The sequence below is a fragment of the Rhodnius prolixus genome, unplaced genomic scaffold (assembly GCF_049639745.1).
Source record: "Rhodnius prolixus isolate KJV_2025 unplaced genomic scaffold, Rpr scaffold_3, whole genome shotgun sequence".
Taxonomy (NCBI): domain Eukaryota; kingdom Metazoa; phylum Arthropoda; class Insecta; order Hemiptera; family Reduviidae; genus Rhodnius; species Rhodnius prolixus.
Window position 1 is genome coordinate 34,427,355 of NW_027411603.1, and position 17,140 is coordinate 34,444,494.

The following is a 17,140-nucleotide window of genomic DNA, read 5'->3' on the forward strand; positions in this document are numbered from 1 at the left end:
ACCCTCGTATGTTATATTTGTGACAGTTCGATTTATTTGGCTTTCTATGAAACTATGGCTTCTCTGAATTGATTTTTCTAATTAGAAATGTTTTTCTTTAGTTCGGGTTTAGTCTTTTTTTTAAAACAAATTTGAATGCAGTGCGTCCTTCAAAAAACTTTAATTAGGACAGTTAATACAAAAAATAATGGGGTTATGGCAAATAAGTTCGTTCGGTTTTTGAGAGTGGAATAAATAGCAATTTTTTTGGTACACAGAATACATTTTAATCAATTATATATTGACCATTCTTATTGATAACTTCTTGCCATCTTTCCACCAACTTCATTATACCACGTTCGTAGAACGTCTGTGGCTTATCGTCTAAAAACCTATCAAAATGTTTTTTGACAATCTTCTCATTATCTAAAGTTTTTCCGTCCATGGAGTTCTGCAACTATCAGAATAAATGATAATCAGAAGATGCCAGGTCCGGTGAATACGGAGGATGAAGCAAAACATCTCAGCAGTTTATTCCAAGTGGTCAATGGCGTAAAGGGTCTGGCGTTGTCGTGGTGGGACACCTTTGCGATTGGCCAATTCTGGGCGTTTTGTGCGGATTGCATGGTGCAATTTGGTTAACTGCAAGCAGTATGCGGTTGAATCAATTGTTTTGCCTGATGATAACAGCGCGTAACAGATGACACCTTTGTAATCCTACCATACGGAGAGCTTGATCTTCTTCGGATGCAATTCCGCCTTCGAACTTGTTTGCGGCGGCTCACTGCAGTGCTTCCATGATCTTTCACGCACTACATTATCGTAGACGATCCATTTTTCATCTCTCGTTACCATCCGCTTTAAAAATGGGTCGTTTTCTTGATGTTTCCGCAACGAATCGCAAATGGATATGCGAGTGGCTAAGTTGGCCTCGGTTAATTCATGCAGTACCCAAAAATTGAGCCGAGAAACTTATCCCAGCCGGCGCAAATTATTTTTGGAGCTCGTATGAGGTATGTTAAGTGCTCTTGCTATCTCCCTCACCGATTCGCGTGGATCGTTTTCGATTACGCTCTTTACATCATCTGAATTAATCTCGGTCGGCCGACCGGAGCGGGGCGCATCATTAATGTCAAAATCTCCAGAACGGAATTTGGCAAGCCACTTTTGGCACACGCGTTCTGTTAAGGCATCATCACCATATAAACAGCATATCTTTGAGCCTCTGCAGCTCCTTTGCCTTATTTAAAATAATAGAGCGAAATATGACGAAAATGCACTTTATTTTCTTCATCTTTACAGCTACGCGGCAAGCGCAATAGTAATGTTTGTTAAACCGAAATCCATAGAAAGGTTAAGCTTAACATAATCTTTCAAATGAACAATCGAGTTGTGAGATAAAGAAGATCGAACTTATTTGCCAACCCATTCGATATAGATTTATTTAGTTCAACCATATTATTTTAGTAAAAACTTATTTATTATTTAACTGTTTAATTGTTAATGTGTTTACATACTTACTCACTAATTTTCTCTTATTTCGTGAACTACATTACGTTTAGTAATCTGATTGTAAACGTAACTAATTTCTGAACAAATCTTTTACATATATTTGTCTAGGTGATGATGGCTTTGGCTTCACATTTACAAATTGTTGAAGCTGAAAAACAAAAACTTAGAACCCAAGTGAGAAGACTTTGCCAAGAGAATGCTTGGCTAAGAGATGAATTAGCAAATACCCAACAGAAGTTACAATCCTCTGAACAAGCTGTGGCTCAGTTAGAAGAAGAAAAGAAACATCTAGAGTTTATGGCTTCGGTTAGAAAATACGATCAGGATGTAATGGTGGGTTTTTATAGTTTTTATTATAATTATTATACTTTTAATTATAATTATCTATTGTAATACATTTCGATAGAAACTTTCATTGGCTGAAACGTTCTGGAACTATTTTTTTGATTTTTTTTTTTTAATCATTTATTTAGTTACAATCAACGCATTGCGTTATAAGCAACAATAATAATAAATAACATTCACACATATCAGAGTGAAGAAGTTATCCAGCGGTAACACTCCAAAAACCTTTTAAATTCTACTGACTCTCTTCATCAGAGAGGAGATCGCGAGGCCACTGTCTTTTAAGACGTCTAGAAGTGTTGTCTGGAAATGTTCTAGAAGATAGATGTTGCGCAAGTGGATTGTGATGTGTTTGAATGTTAAGATGGAATTTTCTGTAACGTGTTTTCAGCCACTTGTGTTGCACGAAAGGAATGTTCAAGTCTGTGTGAATGGTTTGATTGGTGACGTAGAAAGGAGCGTTTACTATAGAGCGAAGAATTTTAGATTGCAAGGACTGGATCCTTTGCAGATTTGAGCGTTTGGTTGAACCCCAAAGTTCGATGCCGTAAGCCCAGACTGGCTTTAATATACTTACACATATAAGTCTTTTGTTGTCTAGAGTGAGTTTTGATCTGTTGTCAAGTATGAGGGTTCTGGAACTATTAAAATAGAAAAGTTGAGACCAAGTAAGGTTTTATTAAATAACCACACTAAATTAATTTTAATAAAAAATCTAGCCTTTATAAACTATCAAAAAAGAATTGGGTATCTCCAGTGACAAATCCAGAATTTTAACCTTATTTATGCAATTTAAAAAACAGTTCCCTTTGTATATTTTCTTGCTTCGAAGTTATAATTCTTCTAAAGTTTTTAAATGCATCAAAGATGTATCCTTAACAGAATTTTATTACACTGATACAAGATAAGTTACTTTTCATGACGTAAAACAAGAAACTTTATTGCCTGCGTTCTTACAACTAAAGGCTTTTAATGCATAAAATAATATACGTCAAAAGTTGAGAAGTGGTTATTCAAAGTAAATAATATTCTTCTGAATATCTTATATTTCCTACCTGGCACATTTTTTTTTAAAAAGAAAAAATTTAAATTGTGTTTATATTAACATTTTTAATGAAATATATGTATTTTCAACTTTATTTATTTGCCATAGGATGAATCTCAATCAGAATCCAAACACGATAAGCCTAAAACGGAAGACCCTGTTGTTGATCTTTTCCCAGATGATGACGCCGAAGAAAGAAATAGTGAGTCAAAAAGTTTTTTTTAAATGAAATCCCATAAAATAAATGATTTTTTTAAGAAAAAGATTTCGTTGTGCTTATTCTCCTTTAATTATTAATTATCTTTTCATTTTAATTATCTGCTGTATCATTTCGTTGGTGCCTTGAGAACAGTGTGGATCTGAACTTGTCCAAGTGTAGAGTAATTTCCTTCACTAGACCCTGTGAGTCTTACGCTGAAGTACTTTGCTGGTTAGGGTATCGACAGGAAAGGATTTGGGCATCATGTTCAACTGCAAATTGGATTTTATGGAGCACATGATTGGGATCAGAAGCAAATCAGAAGGATTTTGTATTTAGGAACACGAGGAATTTCTCTGACAGCCGTTCTTATATCACATTATATAAATCCCTCGTAAGAACCCATCTTGATTATGGTTCAGTAATTTGGAGTCCGCTTTGCAAGATACTTATGGCTTCTATTGAGGCTGTTCCAGAAAAAAGTTCTTGCGGTGGTTAGCTTGCCGTTTGAAAATCCCTAAAGAAAATACCCTTATCTATTCGGATATACAGCTCACTCTCAATATTCCTCCACTTGTCACCAGAAGACTTTATTATGATCTCTCTTTCCTCTGCAAACTTCTCCATTCTCAAATGGACTGTCCTTACCTTCTTTCTCTAATTTCTTTTAATATCTCATCCCATACTACACGACATTCTTCTCCATTCAATGTACCGTACTGCAAACATAATTACGTTTTTTACTCCCCTATCTTTCGTATGTTGCGGATAGCTAATCATTTTAACTTAGATTTCTTTGGCACAGATATACAAAATTGTCTAAATGAAGCCAGATGTCAACTATTGCTATTTGTATTGTATAAATTTGTATATAAACCTCTAAAAGGTAAAATAAAATGCTAAATCCTAATTAAAAAACCTAAATTATAGACTGAGAACTATTAGTATTATTTATGTTATTATTATGATTATTGTTTTTCTGTAAATTGATCCGTTTTTATTTAAAAATAAAATAAAAGTAAAATTTAATTTATCTTCAGAATTTAGCATTGTATTTTTATCTACTCAAATGAATATAATTTTGCGTAAAATTCAAATTCGCTAAATTATTCCTGTTTTTTTTTTTTTTCAAATATCTAGCGATGTCACCAACTCCACCAAGCCAGTTTGCGCAACAAGTAAACGCAGGTTATGAAATACCGGCTAGACTGCGTACCCTGCATAATCTAGTTATCCAATACGCCTCCCAGGGTCGATATGAAGTAGCTGTACCATTGTGTAAGCAAGCATTAGAAGATCTTGAGAAAACTAGTGGCCATGATCATCCAGATGTGGCTACTATGCTTAATATTCTGGCCCTTGTCTATCGGTAAATATTTATTTATTTTATTATTTTACAAAACTTTAAATTCATTTATAAAAATGTATATGAATGTACGTATTTAATTCATTATTTACGTACAGGGATCAGAATAAGTACAAGGAGGCAGCGAACTTGTTGAATGATGCTCTCGCCATTCGAGAGAAAACCTTGGGCGAAAACCATCCTGCTGTAAGTAACCAATCAATTAAAAGCAATTAATAATTTAAACGCGTTGTGAACTCAGAAACGTTTTTTATATCTTTCCTATTTCAAAAATATTAAATGTTTAAAAGAAAAATGCTAATTATTCTGTTCAATAAAAATAAATTTAGCTAAACACAACAAGGTGAGCTACTTAATTGGATTTAATTTATTTCGAGAGAAACCAAGATTTGGTCCACAATTTGCTGGAATAATTTACTATTATTTTTATTTATTACCTGCACAGTAAAATATTGTAAATAAACTATTGTATGAACCTTGTAAATAAACAAGGTTTGTACTGGAGACACCCTGACACTGGCCATAATGAAGCGCATGCCTGATGTGAAGTCCGTTAAATGTGTAATGAGGCTGTACTTGTTTATATAAATAACATCACCTACTTGTTATCTGTGGCAGTCTGAGTAGGTTGACTGATTATTAAAAGACTTGCTAGCAGAAATAATATGATGCAATCAATATTTTAATACAAAGCATTGTTATTATTCAGTATAGAAACTACAATGTTGAAGTTTATAAACATAGTTTTTCTATTGACATCAAGAGACTATAATATTTTCTTGTTTGTATTTGCTTATTATTTCAATCCCCCTTGTAAATTGTTAAGTTGTTCGTCATTTTAGGTTATTTTATATTTTGGCCATTTCATGGTAGTCTTTTTCGCTTCTATGTTTGCTTTATCCAACTTTTTTTTTGGTGTATTTTTAGTCTTTTCTTTATTAAATGAAAACATTATTATTATTATATTTTTAATCTTTGTTGTTGTACTGTACTGTCTCATCAAAGAAAATAAATACAGCAGTGACTTAATGACTTATTTTAGTATAGTAACTACAATGTTGAAGTTTATAAACATAGTTTTTCTATTGACATCAAGAGACTATAATATTTTCTTGCTTGTATTTGCTTATTATTTCAATCCCCCTTGTAAATTGTTAAGTTGTTCGTCATTTTAGGTTATTTTATATTTTTGCCATTTCATGGTAGTCTTTTTCGCTTCTATGTTTGCTTTATCCAACTTTTTTTTTGGTGTATTTTTAGTCTTTTCTTTATTAAATGAAAACATTATTATTATTATATTTTTAATCTTTGTTGTTGTACAGTACTGTCTCATCAAAGAAAATTAATACAGCAGTGACTTAATGACTTATTTTAGTATAGTAACTACAATGTTGAAGTTAATAAACATAGTTTTTCTATTGACATCAAGAGACTATAATATTTTCTTGTTTGTATTTGCTTATTATTTCAATCACCTTGTAAATTGTTAAGTTTTTGTCATTTTAGGTTATTTTATATTTTTCCCATTTCATGGATGGTAGTCTTTTTCGCTTCTATGTTTGCTTTATCCGCCTTTTTTTTGTGTGTGTATTTTTAGTCTTTTCTTTATTAAATGAAAACTTTATTATTATTATATTTTTAATCTTTGTTGTTATACTGTACTGTCTCATCAAAGAAAATTAATACAGCAGTGACTTAATGACTTATTTTAAGATCAATACCAACAACACACTATAACATTTTAAGCAAATTGTTTTCCAGAGAGCATGAAATTATGTACTTAATTAATTTCGCTCGTATGTTTCTTTTAATTCCACGATTTATGTCACCCTATATTTTCACCATTTTATTTAATCAAAAAACTTTTTCAGGTGGCTGCCACTCTCAACAATTTAGCAGTCCTTTACGGAAAGCGTGGGAAATATAGGGATGCTGAACCATTGTGCAAACGTGCCCTAGAAATAAGGGAAAAGGTCTTAGGGAAAGATCATCCAGATGTTGCTAAACAATTAAATAACTTAGCCCTACTTTGCCAGAATCAGGTACATTGCACTTTTCTTTTTTTTTTTACTTAAAATAATGATAATAATTCTATAAGCTATTAAAAACATTTAAAAATACATATTAAATTGTTCACAGGGAAAATATGAAGAAGTTGAAAGATATTATCAGCGAGCACTAGAAATATATGAATGTAAACTCGGTCCCGATGATCCAAACGTAGCTAAGACTAAAAACAACCTCGCTTCATGCTACCTAAAACAAGGCAAATATAAGGAAGCTGAAATCCTGTATAAGCAAGTTCTTACTAGAGCTCATGAAAAAGAATTCGGCACTATTGATGGTACGAATACTTCCTAATTTTATTTTTATTTGGTATATATTTCTATTAAATTTAAAAACAATAAACAAAAATGCTATATATTTGTTTTTATTTTTATTTTTTTATTTTTTTGGTTGCATTTGTTTAGAATAGTTTCGTTATCTTATGTGCATCCTTAGATAAATTGCGTTATTGAATGTTCACCCCTTATCACAATTTAAGTACAATAAATCTAGTATTATTGTTTAAAGAAATGTAAAGATCTTATTATTTAGTTTAATTTCTTATTTTCTTATTCGTTACAATAATCTCATTTTATTTTTATTCTTTCAATGTAACAAAATAATTTTTAGTAAAATTTTTCATTTTGTAAAAAATTATAAAAACAATTTGCTGCTCTACTTCCCGTCTTTTGAATTTTATAAAAAAGCAATTCTGATTCGAATAATTAATTGTTTGGCGGAAAAAATAGTTAGATAATAAGATCAAATTTCAATGAATCTAAATTTCATAACCTAGAAATATCCACAAGAACAGCATTCTCATCAATAAGGCCTTGGTAATCACCTTGAAGACTAGTATTTATTTGGCAAACCTAATTTCTGTATTAAAATTTAAATCGCCTTTACTTGAGGTAGTATATATCATGTTGAACTTTACCGATTAGCTCAGAATACAATTATTTTTGGATTATTGCCACATAGATTGATTGACAGTTGACATAAACTTCTAGCACGTCATTCTGAATTTCCAAGCCATTGTATTTGTTTTGAATGTATTCATTTTTCAGATTCAATCTTTATTTTAGGGTAAAAGTTTTTTGCTTTTAGTTGAGCCCGTTTGTTTTCAAAATGAAGTGACATTTTAGGTGCTCAAAAAGAGTGGGGGAAAAAAACTATCAAATCATAATTTTTTTGGGGGGGGGGCTCAACGATAAATGAAATTAATCATTCCAATTAATGTAACAGTATGGCGAATATCTGTCTCACTGTTTATTTGTCGCTTTTTGCTCGAAGTAAGGTTATGTATCATCGGATAATTTGGAAGTTGCTCTGTTTTTGGTTTACTGGAAACTGATTCTCCTTTTGACGTATCTCTCCTGCCTAAAAAGTCTTCCTGCAATTGACTTTGTATTTAACATAACATACAGTGGTCAAAAAAAGTATTCATACACTAAGTTTTCTTACTTTATCTACTGAACTTTTGTTTCTAGGATGACTATTTCTTCAGCACTGAAATTGAAGATAGTAACAATGAATTTAATGCTCTCATTTTCCTTTTATAAACATAAAGAATTGATTAAAAAACAGAAAAATAATTTATTGTACGCAAAATAAGTATTCATAGACTCAGTCTGAATGTTACAATTAACGCAAAACTAAAGACCTAATATTTTGTAAGCAATCCCTTTGCATTTGTTATTGTCTGAAGCCTCCTTAGCATAGATTCCACCAGGTTTAGTGTCTCTTGAGTAGTAATTACTGCCCATGATTTCTTTAAGTTGGTTATGACCTCTTTTCTGTGAAGAACATTTCAATTTTCGAATTTTCCGCTCCAAACAAGACCATAAATTTTCAATAGGATACCCGGAGGCTGTGGAGGGGTGAGAAGTTGTTTCCGGGCATTATATAGCTGCCATTCCTTAGTTTTTTGGGCTGTATGTATGGGATCGTTATCCTGTTGAAAGAAGTATGCGCTTTCGATCCCCAATTTACCAGCACTTTTGATTAAATTATGGCGGAGTATGTCCACGTTCCTTTCAGCGTTAAGAATTCCGCCGATGAAGACAAGTTCTCCTACCCCCGCAGCACTCCTGCAGCCCCATACCATCACACTGCCTCCTCCGTGCTGTACAGTTTTTATTATGTTTTTTGCTTCAAGTTCCCTATTACATATAAATTGTTTTTCTGCTTTTTAATCAATTCTTTATGTTTATAAAAGAAAATGAGAGCATTAAATTCATTGTTACTATCTTCGATTTCAGTGCTGAAGAAATAGTCATCCTAGAAACAGAAGTTCAATAGATAATTAACAAAACTTAGTGTATGAATACTTTTTTTGACCACTGTACCTTGTACAACACTCCAGAAGAGAAGGAAACCTTACTTCAATTGACAGTCTAGCTTATTTATTAATAAATTTCTGAAAACAGCTACTGCTTACAACTTTTTTGTATGGCGCCTTTATATTCAGCCAAGTCCATGAACAGTTAGATATAAACTGAAGAAATGGAAGTTCCTAACTATTCCTAAAAATTAGACCTCTCTAGTCGGGGCATGATATTGGAGGTCGCGCTTAATATTTACTAAAAATATCAACGTTTGAATTATGAATTCTTGACATTAGAGTACTTCTTTTCTCTGAAAGCATTAAAAGCACGTGAAATATAAGAGCAAGCAAATCCCTTCTCAGAACATTAAATTGTTTGTATAGAGTTTATAAATTGCTTATTTGTTTGGAGTAGTTTAAAGATTCTTCTAGTTTATATTTTCTTAAGAGTAAATCTATTTTATTTTTGCTTTATTTTATAATTATGTTTTAGACAACTGTATACTTTTAATAAACGAATGTTTTAGGTAAAGTGAGTTAAAAATATGAAAGAATTGAATGGATTTACTTTATAACCCTGGTTTGTTTCAGTTAATTTTATTTTTTTAGAAGCGGGAATTTGAATCAGATATTTTTTTTATATATGTTTAAAAAGTAAAAGATAAGGTTATTTTTGTATTTGTTGATTATTTAATTTGTTAGTTTGTTTCTTCCTTATCTTATATTTAATAGAATTTGTATGCGAAAAATATGCTTAATAAGACAAATTAATTTTGAATAAAGTAAGTTTATAAATTAAATTTAGGTGAATGTACACAAAAAACAAAAATGAAATAAACTTCTTTCTCCATAAGAGTTGAAAAGCTTTACAAGATTACTTTTTTTGTTTATAATATTCCAAAAATTTAAATTTAAATGAAGAGTTCTTCATTTGTTCTACATTTGCACTTGATTTAATATAGAATAAAACTTTATTAATTAAATTAATTTTCGTTCAGCATTTAACAAAATTTTGCATTCCATTAGTTACTGTCTCAAATATTTGTGGGCAGTATTTAAATTTATTAAATACTTTTGTGATCTTTTTATTGCAAAGCAAGAGCTAGCTGTTTTTTATTATTATTAGTACTAAAGCACTTTGACATATCTCGCTTAACAAGTTTCAACTCTATTCACTTATTTTTTTTTTTTCTTCTAATATTAATTTTTGTTCACACCAAGCTCCTATGTTTGCATGATTAGCTTTAAGTGTTACTATTATTTCCCGTTTTTATTTTATTAAAATGAAAAAAAAAAAATGTCACTTTTATTTACTTTATTTTTGTATTCCTTTGTGTATGCGGAAGATAATATATAACTATTTTTTATTTAATATGTAAATATAAGTATATTTTTTAAAGTTTGTGATAGAATGTGAAAAGTAAGGTTGCAACTAGCGCTAAAATGTTTTATATATTTTTTGCAAGATCATTATCTTCAAAATTATAGATTTCTGCTAAGATAAATGATTTTCTCTAACACGTTGACTTTTCCTGTAGAAATATAATACAATACCTTAGACAATTATTAGTATTGTAGAATATTGGTAACTGATTCATTAATCAAAAAGGGAAAGAAAGATTATTGCCAATTTTAGTCTTAAAATGTCTGAAATAAAAGTCTTAAAATTTATGAATGAAATTGGCAATAATCTTTCTTTTTTTTGGGGGATTATTAGTTTTATTATAATCGTTGACTAAAATATCGTATGAAATTCGTAATGAATTATGATGTGAAGTTGTTATTGGCAATTGCCAGAAAAAAAAAAAAAAAAAATTGAAGTTATATTTTTGATCATTTTTCCTCGAGTCCATAGTACATTGCATTAATGCACAGTATTAATAATATTGCTAAAATAATAATATATGCCTGCCTAACTGAAATCAGCGATTTGTACCCCTGAACGTTGATTAATAAATACAGTGATATTCTAAAAAATATCGGGAAACGTTGAGAAGAAATAAAAAGATTTATGTGGTTATTTTTGATAAAACTTTCTCGTTTATATTCAAAAAAATGTTTTAATTTTGAACATTGAAACTGATATACCAACTAATTTACAAACTAAACTATTGAGATTCTGGTCTTCATTCATTGCTTTTTTAGAGAAGGTCCACAACTTTACACAACCTTTAAATGTTTGCAGAAAACTATTAAATTATTAACATAATTTTTGAAACCTTAATTTGTTCCTGGTGGATGTCCTCTAAATTCTTTAATAACATCTGTCTTAAAGAAATAATTCAAATAGAATTTGAAAGGGCACTTGAAATCTTAGCTTAGAATTGCAAATGGTGTGCTTTCCGGTAAATAAAATCTGCTAAAAGCCTTTTTCAAAACTGAGGATAAAATGGAAAAACATTTAATTTAATTTTAGTCAAAAGAAAAAGTAAATAAAGTAGTCAACGTGTTAAGTAGATCATAAAATAATTCCTAAAGCAGAAATTAGACTTAGAAATTATATTCTAGAGATTATTCGCCTATCTCGCACAGATAATTTTTTGTTTTTCTCATTTAAATAGCCAAAAAAATAAATTTATTTACGTCTACTAAGTGAGAATTTTTCGGTTTATCTTCTCTTTCTCTTATTTAACTGTCTCACTCTCTTGAAATTTTGATTTTTGTTATGTTCTCTAGCAAAGTAGTTGATGTGATTTCTTTTGCATTATTATGAACCGTTTCTTTTTTCAAATTAATCTTTTTTTTGGAAATACAATGGATTTCGCATTTCCAGTACTTACCTTAAAATAAGTGCAAATAAAAAAAAATGTAATTTTGAAAAATTTATGTGTTGTTAAATAAACAGTTACCAAAAATTTATTTGTTTTTATATATTTTTTGTTTCAATTTAAAAGTGATCTGTGAAGCACGTTTTTTATTTTATGATTTACTTTTATTGTAATTATCGTATTTATTTGGTAGGTATATTTATTTTTTTATGCGCCATTATTGCTTCAATTTGATATTTTTATTTTTGTTTAATTAGTACATGCCTTCATTGCAAAACACTGCTTTGCATGCTACACTTGGTGAACTATGTTTTTGTTTTTCTTTTTTTTTTGTTTCATAAGCAGAAAATTGTGCAACTGTTCACTTAGAGCTAAGAATTTTTCAGAGAAAAGTGAACAATAATTAAACTAAAATAGTTTAGCACAGACTAGATCTAATTAGATAAATGAACGTTTTTTTTTACTATAAAGAAAACTCCTTTTATAAAATGCATTTTAAAGCGTTTTATACAAGAATTTTTTTTTTTTGTTCATTAAGTTTATCAAATAGTAGTGTGCAGATGGTTTACTATTTAATGAAAACAATGGTTTATTATTTTAAAACTTTTAATTCAAATAATATTTTTTGGATCACGGATATCATAAATCTAAATATTTACTTCTTTTTTTTTATTAGTAGCAAAAATAGCGCATAATTTTACTTTTACCACAATTATTACAAATATTTTTGTGAAATATCTGGGTATAGAAAAAAAAAGTCTGTGAAATTGCTGTGGCAAAGAAGATCGATTGAAGCAGCGGAAGATCTCTGAAAATTGATTAGCCCTTATCGATAGATGCAGTTGTACAGTTAACTATATTAGCCTATTATCTTTTGATTGCAGGCGAAAACAAACCAATATGGCAAGTGGCTGAAGAACGAGAAGAGAACAAACATAGGAACAAAGATAATGTACCATATGGTGAGTATGGTGGATGGCATAAAGCTGCCAAAGTAGATTCACCTACTGTTACCACTACATTGAAGAATCTAGGAGCTCTATATAGGCGACAAGGAAAGTATGAAGCTGCTGAAACTTTAGAGGATTGTGCCCTTAGATCGAGAAAGGAGGTACTTACATTTGTTTTTTGTTTTTTTTTATTGTTGTCTTGTGTAAGTAAGAGTACGATAACATGTACAGTAAACGCCTTTTTTATGGGAAATTTTATGGTCCACGACATAAATGGTCACACTGTACTTAAGCAAACAAAACTATGCCAGTAATATTGTAAGATACTAACAGTTGTATGTGTATCTTCAATTAATTTGATATTTACACTCTGAAAGGTTACTTTCCATTATGAGGACTCATTCATTTTGCTGAGACTATTGCTGAAAAACATTTTATTTTAAATTTATACATATTTAGTTATTATCACCTTCAATATACACCCCTCCCCTATCCCTACAACGCTCCATGCGAATTTACCATTGTTCGAAACAGTGCTGGAAGTCTTTTTCTATCAGCTCCTGCATGACGCGTGCCGCTTTTTCTTTCACAGCTTCAACGGACTGAAATCGTGATCCTTTTAATGCAGATTTGACTTTGGGGAACAGATAAAAGTCACATGGGGCCAGGTCAGGCGAATAAGGCAGTTAGCCTAAAACTGGGATGTTGTACTTGGCTAGAAACGTCTTGACAGACAATGCAGTGTGAGCCGGTGCGTTGAGAAAAAATAGGCGATTTAAAATATTTGGACAATATGGTTAAATTATAAAAAAGAAAAATTAAATATGGTTAAAATTCTAGCTTTCTGTTAAGTTAGAACTGACTTTCTTGTGTTGAAAGCTAGTTTGAGACTAAACTGCTTGCAAAGTTACAAATATGAAATACTTTATAAATTGTAAACAATTAGAACATCAGTTATGCGGGTCTAAGTTTCTCCCCTTCATCAAGCTTTTAAAAAGTCATGAACAAATTAATCCCAAATATAAACAGTAAAAGGCATTCTGTAACAGATGTATTATAATACTAATTTAAATTAATATTTTGAACGTTTCATGCTACTACAATAAGTAGGAATACTGAATAAAAGTTCTTCAACGATTTATACTTTTAATTTTTTTGTTTTGTTTGTTATTTTGAAGGCTCTGGATATAGTAAAACAAGCTAAGGTCGCCCAACTACTAGGTCCTGTAGGTGAAAGGAGAAATAGCCGTGGAACAAGACTTGGTTCCAGGGAATCATTGGAATCAATGCAATATGACCCTTCAGATGAGGTATTTATTATGTGTATGCCTGTGTTAGCCCACTTTTATTTATATATATATATATGTTTTTTTAAATTTTAATAAATTATGTAGACACTACGTTTTAACAATTTACAAATAGATTAAAGTAGCTAGCTACATTATTAATTGCCTGCCATTAATTAAATTATCGATTTAAAAAGCCATTAATTCAATTTTACTAATGCAGATAATCTTTTCAAATAAAGACAACGTAAAAAAAAGCGTTTAATTTTTATTCTGCTTTATCAAGGTGGTAGTAATTTTTCCATCATAATAACGGATCCCTTAATACCGTTTACTTGTCTTAGTTCTCAAAAAAACGTTTTCCAAAATTGCAGATGCATTTAGAAAAAAGGAAGAAAAGAGATACACGAAGAATATTATCATCACAGCTTAGTCACAGTGGTGTTCGCCGTTAAATTTAAACATCACCAGAGGTGGTGAGCTGATAAAGAGTCACCTATTAATTTATCGGTTGAAAGCTTTTGATTTATTTTCTAATTAGAAATTAGGAGAAATTGGATCAGTTGCATAATATGTCCGTTTAACAGAACCTCCTTTGTTTACCTACTGCATTGCCACCACAAAGCACACAACAATCAATTTCCTTATATCGTTATTTTCCTCTCAGCTAGAACATTTCAATTTCCCAAAGTTCATTGTGTTTTTCATGCGTTTGCAGCTTTTTTTTTATGCTGCTAACATTTTTGCAATTAAATAACACACATACATAATTAGAGGCTGGCTATAAAGTGCTGTTGCCCTTACAAATGAATGCATTTATCAGTGTTTATTACACATTATTATAGCATAGTCGCTGAATATAGTATAACAGTTTAAAATTCAACCTAATTTTCTGATCACGCCATGAAATTCTGTATCAGTAGAAAAATAAAATACATGGCTTACTTTTAATAATTATTTTAGTGGTAATTTGATAAGGTTATAGCTTTAAAAATAAGTATCTCTGCTTACAGAACTTTCTATATCATTTATCTATTACTTAAGTTGAAAAAGCACTTCTCTTGATGGATAATTTAAACGATTTGATGATGTTTGAATTCAAAATCATCTCAATGGTTACCATCAAATTGTGTTTTTAACGATTATAACCTTCTTTTCGTTATAACTTCTTTGTGGATAAAATACATTTGACAATCCTTTGCAAAACTTACTTGGTCAGAATCATGGTTGTATACATACGAAGCGAATTAGAAGGATTAACTGCTCTGTCTTGAATTTAGTTGATCGTCAGGTCTTTGACGTTTCTGCCATCAGAAAAGAAGAAGTTTAGTAAATTGTTTTGGACAGGTTTGTAATAGTACGGTCTTTAGTTTGATGGAATAGTTAACTGGAATTGATAAGATAAAGAATATGTGCGTTTTATAGGTTCGGAATGGACAATGTACCTGTATACTTACCGAGTAATATTTGTTACATTTCTAAAGCAAAAAAGAAAAATTAAATAATTACTGAAAGTAAAATATTAAAAGTCCGATAAATTAGTATTAAGATAATGTGTAGCATTTAAAGTCTTATTTTTATGCAAACAAAATATCATAAATACAATACCTTGTTAAAAGATTATGCCAGATTTCTTAAATTGAATTTTTAATGGGAATATCTGAGATCCCTTCAGCTTTAAGCACGAAAAATTTAATTTTTTTTTTTAGAAAGTAGGGTGTGCGATGTGTGTTTTAACAAAACATTAAAATAATAATAATAAATAAAATAGCAGTAACATTATAAGAATTTTAAAACTTTATTTGATGCCTCAAGGGAACACGACTGTAACTTAGCAGTCAAAATCCGTCAGCCAAAAGTACTAGAATTAAAACGACTAATTTGATTACATTTTTTGGGGGGGAATTTCTCAAAAATAGAGCTTTTAGGATTTTGTAATTTTTATTAAACTCTGTACATAGCAATGAAGATCTCTCATTGATACGTACAGATATAAGCCACAAACTTTGTGATTAGATCTCAACTTATTTGTAACAACTCTTTTACTAATTGGACTTACATATATTACAATAGATCCTTAAATTCAATAAACATACCTTTTGATAAAATAAAAGTAATAATTGATAAAATCATATTCACTATAAAACTTGATGCCTAATATTAGTTAAATACTTAGGTTTAAATTGTTATGTTTGTGTTTTTATCGCTCAAATTAAATCAAATAATATATTAATAGAAAGTTATTGCCGTTATTGTACTTTAACTGCCATATTTCTGCAAGGCTTGTTTTGTAATATTAGGTCTTATAATTGGTAACAACATTGGTAATTTGTCGTTATCTTCCATTTTGCTTCTGTCTTCTGGCCTCCTTTGCCAGTTTGTTTACAATTTTGTTGGCTTAACACCACTGTGTATCCTTACTCAAACGAACATAATATGGGTTCTTTTATCTTTGAGAAAAATACATGAATATGGAAAACTTGATTCACATGTTTTAGTGTTATTTTCCAAATAAAGCGATGCAGTGCGCGTGGTAAATTAATAAAAATACTGAATACGGTTAGTGAAACTAACGAAAATATATAAGATGAAAACTACACATTCTACTATGAGATCCAAATTTTTAGGCCTGAGTAAAAGACTTGAAAGACTTTTCAAGAAATCACAATGCTGCAAATGCTGAAATCGTTCCTATACTTGAATGTTTACTATCTCAATTGCGGGGTTTGTAATGAAGGTTGCTTGTTAATTCGAAAATAATTTTCAACCAGAGATGGTCTTAGGAACGAAGAAAATAAAGTTTAAAAACAAATTAAGATTAATTTTGATTCAGAATTATTTACAAGTCAGTTTACAGGGTAACGATAATATCTTGTACCATAGTTTAATAAGTAATCTATACATAATGTTCTATTTTTAAATTATGTGATTTGACAAACTATTTGTTTAGAAGTAGTTTTGAATGTTATTGATTGCCCTCAATTTTTAGAACTCCCCTAAGTATTGGAGTCCCAATCATTACTTTTAAAAACATTTTAACTTTTAATTTTACATAAAATATAAAACATCATGTTAAATGCATGTGCATGATTTCATACTTTTTTTAATATAATAATTTTTTTTTATTTTCATTTTGTTTTTCTCTCTTTATTCCATGCATTCGTTGAATGATGGAAATTGATGATTTCTTTAGACTCTGAAAATTATGCAACTCCGATGCAACAGTAGTAACTTCGAGGTACCCCATTTATGTAAAATCATTTTTTTTGTTTCCACGGTTTGAATTCTTCTTTTTTTTCATACTACAAAGAAATAAAA

General features: G+C 30.1%; 1 protein-coding gene across 9 annotated transcripts in view; it reads left to right on the forward strand.

Annotated features, from left to right (window-relative positions):
* Klc (kinesin light chain) overlaps positions 1 to 17,140 on the forward strand; it is a 210,842-nt gene that overhangs the window by 180,168 nt on the left and 13,534 nt on the right. For 7 of the 9 annotated variants that reach the window (XM_074126373.1, XM_074126366.1, XM_074126372.1 and 4 more), the window contains 8 exons: positions 1,600 to 1,824; positions 2,990 to 3,083; positions 4,221 to 4,449; positions 4,545 to 4,632; positions 6,318 to 6,488; positions 6,586 to 6,790; positions 12,471 to 12,697; positions 13,715 to 13,846. In XM_074126373.1, coding sequence (XP_073982474.1) covers positions 1,600 to 1,824; positions 2,990 to 3,083; positions 4,221 to 4,449; positions 4,545 to 4,632; positions 6,318 to 6,488; positions 6,586 to 6,790; positions 12,471 to 12,697; positions 13,715 to 13,846 — 1,371 coding nt within the window. Of the gene's footprint in view, positions 1 to 1,599; positions 1,825 to 2,989; positions 3,084 to 4,220; positions 4,450 to 4,544; positions 4,633 to 6,317; positions 6,489 to 6,585; positions 6,791 to 12,470; positions 12,698 to 13,714; positions 13,847 to 14,196; positions 14,299 to 17,015; positions 17,061 to 17,140 lie in introns of all 9 variants that reach the window. The other 2 variants (XR_012457942.1, XM_074126371.1) reach the window with 2 other exon arrangements.